Source organism: Anabrus simplex, chromosome 4, assembly GCF_040414725.1.
Source record: "Anabrus simplex isolate iqAnaSimp1 chromosome 4, ASM4041472v1, whole genome shotgun sequence".
In the NCBI taxonomy this organism is placed as follows: domain Eukaryota; kingdom Metazoa; phylum Arthropoda; class Insecta; order Orthoptera; family Tettigoniidae; genus Anabrus; species Anabrus simplex.
This window is the reverse complement of record NC_090268.1, coordinates 427,158,170-427,174,534: the sequence shown is the minus strand read 5'-3', so window position 1 is coordinate 427,174,534 and position 16,365 is coordinate 427,158,170. Positions and strand designations below refer to the sequence as shown.

Sequence of the window (16,365 nt, the reverse complement as noted above, 5' to 3'; positions counted from 1 at the left end):
TATGGTAAAACTTGTTATGAATGAGTGCAAATTTCAAAAGAGTAAAAAAGTCTCAGCTTCTCCTTACCGCACCCTCGTTATTCATCTACCGCTCCCTCCTCTTCTTTAATCTGACGAAAAAGGGTAAAAAGTGAGTAAAAATTGTTAAACGTATGCGACACATCGTGTTAGGAGGTGTAAAGTAGAAGAGGACAACTCTACACCATGCTTACCAGTTTGATGTTATAACAATGACGTAAGTATATCTGCAGCAAAACGGGGTGATAGGTGTTATAAATGTATAGTTAACATGTAATCATAACTTATTAAATTATATAGTCTAATCCTCTCATTCCTTATTCTTTGCAAACTTGACAGGAAGATCCACATCAGATGACTCTTCAATTGTATTATTAAAAATATTAAGATTTCGTTTGTTCGAAAACCATAAAAGTAGATGTACCTTATTGTCTATCTTATTATCTTTCCTGCGTTACAAAGGACATCCGGTAGCGTATCTGTAAAACTAGGACAGACGATGAGCAGGATGAGGAGGAGGGAAGACATTTCTCTGTAAAACTGTGGACAAACTATGAGGAGGGAAGGGGCAGACGATGAGGAGGAGGGTACCTATCTAACGGATAGAGACAAAGCCTTAAAGCAGGCCTCACGATAACAAAACTAAGTAGAGATGCATTTTAGGTAAAGGAAGAGGAGGTATGAACATAGTTATTTGTACGTCGGATGGAGATGTAAAGCCTCTAATATAGTGTCTGGAAGGGGGATCTGCCAAGATAATATCGGGAAGGGCACCTTACGTCTGTGAGGTTAGCCTTGTACTTTTGCGCACCTCACCACGCGGTCGTGTTACCAGCTGTTATTCAAAAAGGCATGTGGTGTGAGGATAAGTCCCGTCAAGATTACAGCAGTGAGGTTAGGATCGTTCACTTTTTCAAAATTCCGCGCCACACACTTGTCCAAAAACCACGTGGGTAAGTCCCGTCAAGATGACAGCAGTGAGGTTAGGGATCGTTAACTTTTCAAAATTCCTCCTGTCAAAACCACGTACTTATGTCTCCTCAATGTGACAGCTGTGAGGTTTGGGTTGCCCTTTTATTCAAATTTTGCGCCTCACATCTGTCAAAAGCACTTGGTTAGGAACTGTCAAGATGACAGCAGTGCGGTTAGACAGGTTTTCTTATTCAAATTACGCGCCAAACAAGCGCACGTGGTTTAGGACCTGTCTCGATAACAGCAGTGAGGTTATCCACGTTCTCTTATTCAAATTCCGCGCCAAAACACGAGCAGGTGGTTAAAAGTGATGTTAGGACGCGTCAAGATGACAGCTGTCACGAGCATGTGGTCTTGTTTGAAAACAATAGTTCGTGGTCGTGACATCATGACCACGTGACCATGACATCATGGAGTCAATGTCCTTGGCAGGGGTCAGTGACCTTGTGAGAAGATGCTGATTCACCTCCCATTGCTTTAGAACCCGTATTCTCCTACTACTGGAAAGGTCGTCCGAATTTCTATGACAGGCATTAATCCTACACCCATCAGGAGGCTTGTAATAACGAACTCGTACTTCAAGTGAGCTATAAACTCACAGTTTAATGGGGCATGATACCCCAATATTTTATCTCAAATTGTTACGTGCTGTGATTTTTCAGTCATGTTTTCATTTTCCTTAATAAATTAAATTTTACCTATAAACTTGTTTTCACATTCAAGTAAATTACTATGAACCTTCTCCTTATCTTTTTAAACTTAGAAGGTGTTATATATTTGCTCGACATCTGAACAACCCAGGCGTATCAGGGTGAGGGCAGTGAGCAATAATGTAATAAAATCTTTATTGAAAATCGTTTATTCAGTACAAGTTTTCTGAGAGATCTTATGTCAATAGTTCATTGTGCAGTTACAACATTTGTTCGCAGACTACCGACAGTTGGATTTGACATACATAGTTTTTCGTCCCATAATGGAGTGAATTATGAGAGAGTAGCATGCAATTTCCAAGTCGTGATGGATAGTTCGGGAGCCAGCCAAAGTAGTCCGTCGAGTTCATCTGCTGACCTGTGAATGGAAGTATAACAATTACCGCACCAGTTATAACGAGTGAGTTTTTGCCTAAGTGTTGTACACAAAGGTATGAGGAGTTGTGTATTGCTATAGAATAAAGAAGTAATTAGAGGGTATACCGACAATAAAATAAAATATGTAGTTCATGCAATGTTGTCGTCAGCGTCTGGGTTGCAATATGTGTACATTTTCTTTCTTCACCTCTAAAGTTGGAAAATGAAATGGGAATTGTCACAACCATTGGAAGCACTTCGGCTGTCCCCTGAAAACATGGCGGAAGGATTTCATGTGCGCTGACAGTCTTTCTTTCATCTTACTCTATTCCAATGACCACACACCACTTAACAAAATGTCTGTGAATATCTTGCCTGGTTCTCTGATCAATGAACTATCACTGTCCTTGCTTAAAAATGATGCTATTACTATTTTCGTCCGGAAACAAGATGCCTTACAAATATTCTATGCTACGCCTGCTGCCTCTCCAATGTATTTCACATGTTTAGGTCCTGCTGCTTTACGACACTGCAATCTAATTACCATACCTTTTACTGTCACTGCTATCGTTGTTCTCCTCCACTGAAACTCGGCTGTTCCTGACATCAATTGGAAGATTTCCTTTTAGTTTGGGAACTTCACAAAATTCTTCCGTATCTCCAGTCATTCCTGAGACCTACTCTCAGTTCACCTGACATACACAAAACGTTATTTGTTTTCCTTTTCCTTCCCATTCTAAGAACCTTTTTTCTGTCCTGAAATGTTTCCCCGATGAATGACTAAAACTTTCCAGGTAATTAACGAAACCTTTCTACGATTTAATCTTGGACTCTAAATTCTCCGCGGCAGGAGAAAGTACGCCAAGTTGAGCGCGCGGTTCGCCATGTTGGCGTACCCAACCTAGAGCTCTACTTATGGGGAAGCAATGATAATATAGTCAGTTTTAAATCGCAATTAATGGCGCGTTGGAATAATTAAAAATATAGGGACATGTTCACTCAAAGCATAAGGACATTGGGATCACTGACACGTCGTTCCGAGGTCAGTAAATCTCCGGGATAGCAATAAAAATGAGTGTATAATAACGGCCAACTAATATTAACTTAGGTGCTGAATACATGCAATTAGCGATCGGTAACACAATACGAGTGAAAATCAGTTTCTGGAAACATTGCTCTAAATTGTATACATGTATGTCACGAAATTATGCACTCTTAAAATGATGTACCTATAAACGTAGCTCACTATACAGGCCTAGATTCGACATACCATAATCGGTGCTTGATAATGAATTCCTGTTTCCTGTTTCTATGAAATAACGCGCAGTTTATCAAATTAAAATATAATTGAAGCAAATGTACACATTCATAAAACCAGCAAATATTCAAAACTTGTCAATATATCACATTACCCGCAGCTTAATTTACTATTAAAGACCTCTTTAATTAAATTCAGATACCAAAGCAATATTGATGGTCATCATCAGAAATATGTAACACCCGTTAAATGAGCCCCAAATACCACAACTAGTATAATGGGATAGCCTAAAACACCCACCACACTTTGCCTTCTCCCACCACTCCATCTGAAACCCATAATTATTACTGATGTAAATAAGGTCTAGAATTCCTCCAGACTTCATTTTCTAAGATTGTTATAAGGTCACGTCAATTATTTCATCAAAACCGTCAGTTTAATTATGACAAATAAATAAAAATATAAGTAAATCTTTACTTGCAGTTAATGTTCAGTAAAATTGAAAACAGTTGGCTATACGTCAATTCTAAGGCGTTCAGTTTGTCCATTTTTATCTAAACAGTCTTCCTCAAAGTGATGGGAGCAGAGAACAGCTGTTTTAGAAGGGTCACAAGTCTCCCGCCTGATATTCCTAATTCATGATCTTAGATGTTCGGGTTTCGAGAAAGGAAACCTAGAAAAATTGCCATTTTGCTCCCAAAATATGCGGAATAAGATACAATAAACCTAAAACTCAAAACACTACCCTAGAGAGATTATTATGTACAGTATAAAACTCACCGATGAAATGATTTCTCCTTCTGCTGATCGCTTCTGTTTGTACATCCATAAGCTGAACACTGCGGTATGTTAAAACCCGGTAGAATGTTTCTTCATTCGGATTTCACATAAATACATGCACATTTACATTTAATTTTGTAATTTACAAGCAGTGTCCGCCTCTGAGGTGTAGTGGTTAGTGTGGTTAGCAGCCACCCCCAGAGGCCCGGGTTCGATTCCCGACTCTGCCACGAAATTTGAAAAGTGGTATGAGGGTTGGAACGGGGTCCACTCAGCCTCGGGAGGTCAACTGAGTAGAAGGGGGTTCGATTCCCTCCTCAGCCATCGTGGAAGTGGTTTTCCATGGTTTCCCACTTCTCCTCCAGGCAAATGACGGGATGCTACCTAACTTAAGGCCACGGCCGCTTCCTTCCCTCTTCCTTGTCTCTATCCCTTCCAAACTTCCCATCCCCCAACAAAGCCCCTGTTCAGCATAGCAGGTGAAGCCGCCTGTGCGAGATACTGGCCATACTCCCCAGTTGTATCCCCAACCGAAAGTCTGAATCCCCAGGACACTGCCCTTGAGGCGGTAGAGGTGGGATCCATCGCTGAGTCCGAAGGAAAAACCAACCCTGGAGGATAAACAGATTACGAACGAACGAATTTAAAAGCATACAAGGCAACAAACCTAAATTCATAAAATACACTACTATTTCTTTTGAAATAACACAGCACAGAACACCCGTGGAACTACAATCAAGGGGGTTGGCGTCACTGAACTAAGCATAAACAAAGCAAGCGCGCTCCTCGTGGTCTATTCAATGGGTGTACTGCACCGTGCGCTCGCTGCCATCTTACTACGCCAGTCATCTTCTATTCGGCTTACTGCTACCCAAGCCACCAGCCATCCATGTATAGAGATCAGTGCTTTGTACCCATCTCCATAGGCAGATGGTCCGAGATTCTCTTGCTGTTTCCTTGCATGCCACTTACTATTTTTTATGTCCTGACTCTGTTAAGTGTACTATATTATGGATCATACGATGCACTTCTGTGTCGACCTGGAGGTGCTCTACGCTCATGTTTCTGTACACAGATTTCACTTTCCGTAAACCCACCCCTTCTGATACTTAGTTCACTGAATAATACACAGCGGCTTGTACTATCGATTAATACCCAGAATACTCACACAATTGTAACAGATTTTTTAAATTAAAGTTCGGTTATGATATAGTTCATGGATTTGATGCCCCTACACTAATCCCACCTAATTCCATTCTAGCACAGACGTTAAATGAACGCTTACCATTCCTACTAGCTTCCACATCTTCTTCAACTGTACCCAGCAAATTCTAATGTCCTTCAGTTCTATTTCCAAATGTCGACTTCAACCTGATCTTCACCCTCACCTGGATAATATTAACTCATTTAATTCACGTACTATTTTCCTCAACTGCTGAATCCATCGATACTATTCGCTCGTTTTCTTATCTAACTGAAATTGCGTTGCGCTGTATGGAATTCCTAATCAAAGGTCTTATCCCACACTCTGCCTTTCCATTTCTGACACCTGTTCATTACATGCAGTAGTATAAATCGCTCTCTTCAACGATATCGCCCTACATCCGAATAACATTAAATCCTAGCCCATCCATATGAAACCTCATTGTTGATTCATCCAGTCGTGCACTCTATGTTAAATTATATACATTCATATGTATAGCTCCCCATCGAATTGCGTTTCGTTTGCTGCTCCCAAGGAGTTCCTTGTATATCACAAGGAAGTGCTACTACGTCAGGTCTACTTTCTGAGCATTCCCCGTAAATATTTGTGAAGCTGGATGCTACCACACGTAGACATAGTCCCAGTGAGTATGTCTACCCGAATGGTCGGAGACCGCCGGTGGTTTGAACATTCCTAGCCGCTTCACCACAAGTAGGACAACGACTCAGAATATGCCCGAAGTTCCCAATCTTATTGCAAAGCAACTGTATTCCGACTCTTAAGATCACTTACTTGCCGCACAGCCATTGTCCATGGTTCAATACTAGAGCTTGACTACAGATTCCCACTAGTAGGAGTAGTTTTGATAGAAATATTTGAGAAATTATTGTAGACAACCTCGTACTTTTCAGTAGGCCTAATTAAGGACACGTTTATTCTCCGTCCCGTGGAGTAGGGGATATAATAGTAATCCACAAGCTGTAATAATCACATAACCACATTTCAATAGAATTGTAGTGACGATAAGGTATAATATATTAGATAGTATCTTGCCAGTTATATTCGTATTTTTCTTCGTGTACGGCAATCCTTTCGTTACTTAAGCATTTAACCAAACGCAGTGTAGTGTAGTGTAGTGTAGATACATTGTAGTATAGATACAGTACATTTAGATGGTGCCGTATCTTGTCTGCTATATTCGTGTGTATCTATTAGACCGTAATACTAATAATAATTTGTCTAAGCATTTAGCTTCGTTGGTAATCTCTGAGTACAGTACTTCTTGCAAATTTAATTTCTGTTTGTGCTTAGTAGTGACATACGGTACCGGTATCGTAATTAGGATACGTCTAAAAGTAGTTTAAAAATTACTGTAGTGTACTGTACAGTAGTATACAAGTAATATCCTATTAGAATTTAGTGTGCTTATTTTATTATTGTAAAATATTTGTGTAGTACTGGTGTAGTAGAGGTATCCGTAGAAACTCGTACTAAAATACTGTTGTTGTAATTAGGATAGGCTTAATTGCAGTTTGTAATTGTGTAGCTCTTGTGTATAACTTTCGATATTCAGTAATTAACACCAGTTTTTATCCTGTTAGGGGTTGTAGGATAAAAAATAGAGCACGACTAAGTAGTATTGTAGTGTAGTCGTATAATAATTACCTTATTGTTGTGTGATCTTTGAGTACTATCCCAGACAATATATCTATCCGTTCATTTATTTTTTGCAAATAAGTTATTTTATTTTTAATTTAATTTTTTCCGTAAAGAATGGCTAAGGAGCGCGAGTGTACGAACTGTGGGTGTGGCGACGCATTGAGGGATATGAGGGAGGAGTTGGAAAGTTCGAGGGAGATAATTAGGATTCTCACAGAAGACAGGAAGGAAGATAGGACTCCCTCAAACAATGTACAGGTTACAGTAGGTGTACAAGAGGAGCGGAAGGAAAGGAGGGAGTTGTAGAAGACAGGGGGTCTAATGTTCTAATGGGAAGGAGATTGCACGCTAAGGGCTCTTTTCAGGATCAGAATTCAGGACAGGTGTCTGTGCGAAATCGGTACGAGTCACTCCAGGTAGAACAACAGAGGGAAGATGAGGGACAGGGAACTGTTGGTGAGATGTGTGGAAATAGGAGGAAGGGAAAACGTAGGAAAGGGAAATGTAGAGTAGAGGAAAGGAAAATACAGATGGAACAGGCTCATGGGAAGGAGAAAAGGGAGGAGGAAGTAGCATCTGCAGCTATCAGGAAAAATATTGCTGACCAGGAGGACTGGGGATCAAATGAGGTGGGTAGGGTCTGGTCATGGGGGATTCCATCGTTAGACACGTGGGGAAAGTGTGTGGAGGAAAGGGAACCAGGGTAAAATATTATCCAAGAATTAGGTTGAGGCAGATGTTGAGGAAAGTGGAAGAGAGGGAGAAGGGGAAGGAGAAGGTGGTAGTGTTTCACGTTGGTACCAACAACGTAAGGCAAGCTGATATAAGTAATAACATATTTGGAGATGTGTGGGATCTGGTAAGTGCAGCACGGGTGAAGTTTAAGAAAGCGGAGATTGTTATTAGTGGAATACGGTGTAGAAGGGATATTGACTGGAGGGTGATTGGGGATTTAAATGAGACTCTGGAGTGGGTATGAGGGAAATTGGGAGTGAAATTTCTAGATCCTAATGGATGGGTAGGAGATAGGGATCTGCGCTCAGATGGCCTTCATTTAAACCACAGTGGTACGTATAAGTTAGGAAATTTGTTTGGAAGGGTAATAGGGAGGTACATTCAGGGAAACGGGATGGCCTAGGGAGCGGTGATAAGGGAACAGGGAACTGGAAATCAAGTAGGGATGACATAAAATTGTTAGTGTTGAACTGTAGAAGTATTGTAAAGAAAGGAATAGAATTAAGTAATTTAATAGATATATATTTACCAGATAGTGTAATAGGAGTTGAATCATGGCTGAGAAATGATATAATGGCTGCAGAAATTTTCTCACGGCACTGGAGTGTGTATCGTAGAGATAGAATAGGAAGGGTGGAATGGGGAGTGTTCATTCTGGTGAAAGAAGAACATGTAAGCTACGAAAAAGTTAAAGATAAGACACATGAAATTCTAGGTGTAAGGCTCATTTCTAAAGATCATGGGCAACTTGATATATTTGGAGTGTACAGATCAGGAAAGGGTAGCACAGATGCTGATTCGGAATTATTTGATATGTTAGTCAGTTATGTGGGAAACGACATGGAAGAAATGTGATTGTAGCGGGAGATATGAATTTTCCAGATGTCAATTGGGAAGGAAATGCGAACGACAGGAAGCATGACCAACAAATGGCAAATAAGCTAATATGGGAAGGACATCTGATTCAGAAAGTGATGGAACCAACCAGAGGGAAAAATATCCTGGATGTGGTGCTGATAAAACCAGATGAGCTCTATAGGGAAACTGAAGTAATAGATGGTATTAATGATCATGAAGCTGTTTTTGTGGTAGTTAAAAATAAATGTGATAGAAAGGAAGGTCTTAAAAGTAGGACTATTAGGCAGTACCATATGGCTGATAAAGCAGGCAGGAGTCAGTTTCTAAAATGTGACTATGATCGGTGAAAAACGGTAAATAAAAATGTAAACAGACTCTGGGATTGGGTTTAAAGAAATTGTTGAGGAATGCGAAAACAGGTTTGTACCTGTAAGAGTGGTAAGGAATGGTAAAGACCCACCTTATTATAATAGAGAAATAAAGAGACTAAGAAGGAGGTACAGACTGGAAAGAAATAGATCAGAAATGGCTGTGGATGTAAGGAAAAACTGGAGGAACTTACTAGAAAATTGAATCTAGCAAAGAAGGCAGCTAATGATAACATGATGGCAAGCATAATTTTCAGTCATACAAATTTTAGTGAAAAATGGAAGGGTATGTTTAGGTATTTTAAGGCAGAAACAGGTTTCAAGAAGGACATTCCAGGATTAATTAATGAACAAGGGGAGTGTGTATGTGGGGATCTTCAAAAGGCAGAATTATTCAGTCAGCAGTATGTAAAGATTGTTGGTTACAAGGGTAATGTCCAGATAGAGGAGGAGACTAAGGCTAAAGAAGTATTAAAATTTACATATGATAACAATGACATTTACAATAAGATACTAAAGCTGAAAACTAGAAAAGCGGCTGGAATTGATAAGATTTCTTGGAATATACTAAACTCAATGGGTTGGGACATAGTAGCATATCTGAAGTACTTATTTGATTATTGCTTGGTCGGAGGAGCTATACCAGATGAATGGAGAGTTGCTATTGTAGCCCCTGTGTATAAAGGAAAGGCTGATAGACATAGAGCTGAAAATTACAGAGCAGTTAGTTTGACATGCATTGTATGTAAGCTTTGGGAAGGCATTCTTTCTGATTATATTAGACATGTTTGTGAAATTAATAACTGGTTCGATAGAAGGCAGTTCGGTTTTAGGAAGGTTATTGCACTGAAGCTCAACTTGTAGGATTCCAGCAAAATATAGCAGATATCTTGGATTCTGGAGGTCAAATGGACTGTATCGCGATTGACCTGTCTAAAGCATTTGATAGGGTGGATCATGGGAGATTACTGGCAAAAATGAGTGAAATTGGACTAGACAAAAGAGTGATGAATGGGTTGCTATATTTTTAGAAAATAGATCTCAGAGAATTAGAGTAGGTGAAGCTTTATCTGACCCTGTAATAATTAAGAGGGGAATTCCTCAAGGCAGTAATATCGGACCTTTATGTTTTTTTTATATATATACATGATATGAGTAAAGTAATGGAATCGGACGTAAGGCTTTTTGCGGATGATGTTATTCTCTATAGAGTGATAAATAAGTTACAAGGTTGTGAGCAACTGCAACGTGACCTCGAAAATGTTGTGTGATGGACAACAGGCAATGGTATGTTGATAAACGGGGTTAAAAGTCAGGTTGTGAGTTTCACAAATAGGAAAGTTCTCTCAGTTTTAATTAGTGTGTTGATGGAGGGAAAGTTCCTTTTGGGGATCATTGTAAGTATCTAGGTGTTAATATAAGGAAAGATCTTCATTGAGGTAATAGCATAAATGGGATTGTAAATAAAGGGTACAGATCTCTGCACATGGTTATGAGGGTGTTTAGGGGTTGTAGTAAATATGTAAAGGAGAGGGCATATAAGTCTCTGGTAAGACCCCAACTAGAGTACCGTTCCAATGTATGGGACCCTCACCAGGATTACCTGATTCAAGAACTGAAAAAATCCAAAGAAATGTAGCTAGACTTGTTCTGTGTGATTTCCGACAAAAGAGTAGTGTTACAAAAATGTTGCAAAGTTTGGGTTGGGAAGAATTGAGAGAAAGAAGAAGAGCTGCTCGACTAAGTGGTATGTTCCGAGCTGTCAGCGGAGAGATGGCGTGGAATGACCTTAGTAGACGAATAAGTTTGAGTGGCATTTATAAAAGTAGGAAAGATCACAATATGAAGATAAAGTTGGAATTCAAGAGGAGAAACTTGGGCAAATATTCATGTATAGGAAGGGGAGTTAGGGATTGGCAAAGGAGACGTTCAATAAATTTCCAATTTCTTTGAAATCATTTAGGAAAAGGCTAGGACAAGAACAGAGAGGGAATCTGCCACCTGGGCGACTGCCCTAAATGCAGATCAGTATTGATTGATTGATTGATTGATGATTGTTAATTTGAAATAAATATACACCAGAAAATATGTGTACAATGACCCATTCAACATATGTTATTGTCTACACACAGTCGAGGAGAGTGTGGCTTACCTAAGATATTAATCCAAGGTACAGAAGAATTTTCACGATATACTCCAACCCAAGGACAACATCTACTCCACCCGTAGACAGCTTCAAGCTCTTCCTGAGATTCCACGAGCAACATTCGTGTACCTTCCTTCCAACAAGCCTCCACCCCATCTTTCCAGTTCATTGAGCTTGATATTTTCTTGTAATGTCCAAAGCCAGAAATATGGTGGTAGCCAGGTAGTGGCGAAACTGTTGATGAAAAGAGAAAATAAATAAGAGGTCATTAACGATAAATCTGATACTAATAATTAAATAAGGCAGTGAGCCAGTATTTTTTTCTCCAGTGCATTCATTTCGAAGTAAATTAACTCCTCCTTAATAGAATATCGTACTACTCAAATACCTCGTAGTCACTATGTATTAATCTGACATTTATTATCCACTACTAAGGAGAAATTTCATTTCATAATGCCATTTTCTAAAATAAAAGCTGAGTAAAGTATTCGTCATAACTCTCCTTTGTCTAAAATACAAAAGAAAGATTTAGGTACGTATTTGAAGTGTTACAGTAAAGTGGAACCTAAATTAAACTTTCCAGCCGCATGGCTAGGTTTCAAATGGATTATAATTCTATTTAATAACTTAGAGGTAACAAACATATAAAGAAAATATTTTTAAAACAATGTCTTGAAAACAATTTTCATGAAAATATTATGTCACTGTGCCAGACAATTTTAGCTAGGATTACTCAAATTCAGCCCAATACACCTGAAGATTTGTAACACGAATTTAGCGGCAGGTAGCGTTTGTTGCAAAATTCGTCCTGCAATCAATCAATCACTACTGATCTGCATTTAGGGCAGTCGCCCAGGTTTCAGATTTCCTACTGTTGTTTTCCTAGCCTTTTCTTAAATGATTTCAAAGAAATTGGAATTTTATTGAACATCTTTCTTGGTAAGTTATCAATCCCTAACTACCCTTCCTATAAACGAATATTTGCCCCAATTTGTCTTCTTGAATTCCAACTTTATCTTCATATTGTGATATTTTCTACTTTTAAAGACACCATCCAAACTTATTCGTCTACTGATGTCTTCCCACGCCATCTCTCCACTGACAGCTCGAGACATACCACTTAGTCGAACAGCTCGTCTCCTTTCTCCCAAGTCTTCCCAGCCGAAACTTTGCAGCATTTTGGTAACGCTACTCTTTTTTCGGAAATCGCCCAGAACAAATCAAGCTACTTTTCTTTGGATTTTTTTCCAGTTCCCGAATCAAGTAATCCTGGTAAAATGAAATGTCGTATGGCTTTTAGTGCCGGGATATCCCAGGACGGGTTCGGCTCGCCAGGTGCAGGTCTTTCTATATGACACCCGTAGGTGACCTGCGCGTCGTGATGAGGATGAAATGATGATGAAGACAACACATACACCCAGCCCCCGTGCCATTGGAATTAACCAATTAAGATTAAAATCCCCGACCCGGCCGGGAATCGAACCCGGGACCCTCTGAACCGAAGGCGAGTACGCTGACCGTTCAGCCAACGAGTCGGACAGTAATCCTGGTGAGGGTCCCATACACTGGAACCATACTCTAGTTGGGGTCAACTTGTATGATCCAGAGAAATATCAGCAGCTACTTTGACTGACTGATTCTTGAAACATCTGGTTGTTGTGCCGCGTTTATATTAACGCCGCTAAATTAACTTTATCTTTTCCATTACAGATTACACGGAAATCAATTTGACGGCACTCAACCAACATCAACAGCACATAGCAAATTGTAATACGACACTTACCGCCTAAACAATAATTTTGCAACCAGCAATATCATGTTACGATGAAGTTAACTCAACTCACAAATTAGGAATTTAGGGATTTTATTTACAGGCCAAGATTTTAAATGAAGACAAGGAAGAGATTGTATCTCAAGACAGTGATTTTAATTGTGTTTTATTAACATGCTACCAGAACCTCACGGTAAGACTTTAATGTGTCAAATGTTATAATACTTTAACTATTACGTTATTTAATGTAACACTTGTGTTAAGGCTTATATCCACTGAAGATGACTCTAAAATGATTCGAAACATGTGTGGTTAATATCGAAACGTCATATTTAAAGACGAAATATAACTTACACTTTTGTATTAAATAGGAGGATCCATTAAACATTTATCAATAGCTGTAGCATTTTGGTATATTTTCTTCAAATTTTGAAGATTAACTACGACTATTGGTGTATATTCATACGTTATGATAAACAGAGTAAACCCGTTACATTCATTTCACAGATATTGTGAGACAGATTTAAATCTGATGTAACAACAATTGCGCGCATATACTAATGTTTTATAATTAGAATGTGCGATGAGGTGTGTGTTACTTCCATTCTCATCATAAAACTCTACGTTAGTTTTTGCTCCTGACTTCTACCGACAGTATTTTGTAGGATGACTAACACTACAGTTACACCACGAGGAATCACTCTTGATAACATTACCGTGATCCTTAAGCAATCAAATCCCCAAAGTGTTCTGAATCTCGGTTACCGGAGAATCTGACATTATATACCTAGATACATTACGGTACCACAACAGAAAAAAGGTTAAATATTTATTGAAATTTACTGAAAGTGGCATCAAGGGGAGAGATTTTATCCTGAGTAGGTCTTACAAATTGTGATCATCTTCCTAAGTTAACAGCCGGCAGGTTCTCCCCTTCTCGTGCTTATCTGCTTCCGTCTTAGGCTGATTGTGTGAGTTAGAGTTCATGTCATGTCTTACGTAGTTCCAGCGTAGTATTCCGCGTACGTTTTCCCTTCTATTTGCCTTTCTATTATTCTAGTGATGAAATTATTACGATGAACTAAGTGTCCAATTAACCTTGCTGTCCAGCTGATATTAAACATATTTGTGTAAAACCAAGCCTCAAAGGCAGGAAGACTTTCCTTTTCTTGAGCTCCTGTAATCAAGGATACAGTTACACATAAAATATCATACAATTCTATATCTGTATGTCAAGAAATTCTTATTATTATTAAATCGGTTATCAGCGTTTAGAATCCTATATATTATTTCATTGGAGTTTCTTCCATCACACACGAACTTATTAATTATATAAAATAATTTTACTTCCTGTAGAATTCCGTGCGTACAATTTGCGTACGTTTTTTCTCTTCCCTCTTAAAAGCAGTTCCTTCGTTGAACAAGACGAAAATAGCGATGAATGAACAAGGTCAAAAAACGTAAAGCGTGCGTAGTACAGCCGTGTTGCGTATGCACGCATCTAACGCAAGAGTGTACCCGTCCGCAAGTCAGAACATTTCCCTAAAATATTGAAGTCGACGGCTTATTACTCACGTACATGTGGGAAACGATTTACATGGAAGTATTTTTGTGTAGAAAATAGTGAACTATATACAACGCGATCAAACAGTTATAATACAGTCACATGAAATAGCAATATAATACAGGATTACGAGATTCGAAAATATGCGCGGATTCGTGGACAAACATCACCACCGGACTCATATTCAATGATGTACAAGATGTTTATTGCAGGGGGCACCTTCGGCTAACTCGGACGATAAGAGCGGATAGGTGGGTCATGGTGATGCAGATTACTGGCGAATTCAGTATAAATAACAACAATGTGTGAGCTATCCAAAACCATTTTCCCTGAAGATGGTACAGAGGGTGCCGTCCCACTACAGGACTCAATATGACCGCACCGCACCGAATATGACACAAAGTCTGACATGGGCAGAGTAACATTGCCACTGAACACTAAAAGCCTAGCTAAAGATCACTTGGAAAGATGAATCGTGGTAGCAATTAGTACCTGCCATTATCAGGATACAAGTGTGTTTCCAAGCATGTGAGGTAAAGGATCTGCCTAGCTAGCAGGGTGCAATTCAGTCTGGTGTTGGTGGCATCCTCGTGTGGAGGCGGGTCACGTGAGAGGAAGTGTTGTAACTGGAACATATGTCGACGTCTCACACCGGCGAAAGATACACGAACATGCTCTCAGAATATTCACCACTTTGCAGAAGAGTGTATACTCTTTTATTGGACCAGAGGTTGTGGATGTTTACTTCAATTAAAACTACATGGGCATGATGGAGTTTGCCCAACGCCTAATGTAATCTGACCTCTGTACAATCGAGCACATCTGAAATGTTGTTCAGAGAGATTTGCATGTTCTAGACAGCGTTCCGCTGAACCTTCTTGCGTTATGGGAGGCTGTGCAGCGGTCGTGTATCACGATGGCTTTCCAACGCTCAGTGTGTTGACGATCCCACGTCACACCGCATCACCGCTATCATAACGTCCTACACGCTACCAGCCAGGTTTCTCTAATTCAGTTGATCATCTTTAAACATATGCTTGCCTTATCTGACGCAATGTCTGCAGTTGAGTTGTACATTACTTCGACCAAAATCAAACGTAGGTTGCCAAACCAATATAAAATATTTCCTCCAAGTTCTGATGTGACATTTAATTGCAGAAAATCTTAGCAAGAATTATAAAGGTGAAACATCCTGGAAGAAGCACGTGCTATTATCTATGGAGATCTGGAAAAATAATCGAACTTTAATACTGAAACATAGTGTACTGCTGAATAATGAAAGCGTTTGTTGACTTCTGACGTTATTATGTGAACAATTGAGTCACTGGCAAAGTGCAAGGAAAGCATTGGTCTACGTGTTTGTGTGTCGAAATAACTCTGCATTGCACAACCACAGCAGTAGACTCCGCGTTGAAGCGCTGAAGAGTGTATCGCCAGAGTGGGTGATCGGTAGAACAGAGGCAAGCGATAACAGCCACAAGTGTACGGTCGAGAAAATAGCATAATAGGAGTTACCTACAGACGTACTTTGTTGACTAGATCGGCGGGAGGTGGGCCGGCACAAGGTTGCACTTGACAGTTGTAAGTCATGTTGGCACCACTACAAAAATCAAATGAAGAACGTCACCCGTCAATCAGAATCACCAATCCACTATTTTTTATGTCAGAAACAGTTACGCATTTTATTCATGTTAATTCGTATTTAATTCCGTATAGTGTTTATAATCTTTTATTTGCTTACACAAATATGAGCATTTAAAAATATTAAAACTTTTAAGCGAGTTACAAAATAAATACGAACTATTTTCAGTTGATTGTTGTTGGCAATATAGGTAGTATAGTAGTGCCATCTATAAGTAGCTTGACAACTGTATTGAAGTGTTGCCGTTTTGTCTGTCGCCGCTAGCACGTGGTCAGGTGTGAAACGCGCGTTTATGAAAGTTTTGTTTTCATTGAGAGATAATC

The 16,365-nt window shown here is 39.4% G+C and overlaps 1 protein-coding gene across 1 annotated transcript in view; it reads right to left on the bottom strand.

The window, feature by feature from the left end:
• Positions 1-1,851: 1,851 nt before the first annotated feature.
• The window catches only part of LOC136872313 (uncharacterized), a 35,963-nt gene continuing 21,449 nt past the window's right edge, over positions 1,852-16,365 (bottom strand). The window contains exons 4-5 of the mRNA XM_067146127.2: positions 11,072-11,299; positions 1,852-2,058 (exon numbers count right to left, since the gene is read on the bottom strand). Coding sequence (XP_067002228.2) covers positions 1,901-2,058; positions 11,072-11,299 — 386 coding nt within the window. The 3' untranslated portion in view covers positions 1,852-1,900. The remainder of the gene's footprint in view (positions 2,059-11,071; positions 11,300-16,365) is intronic.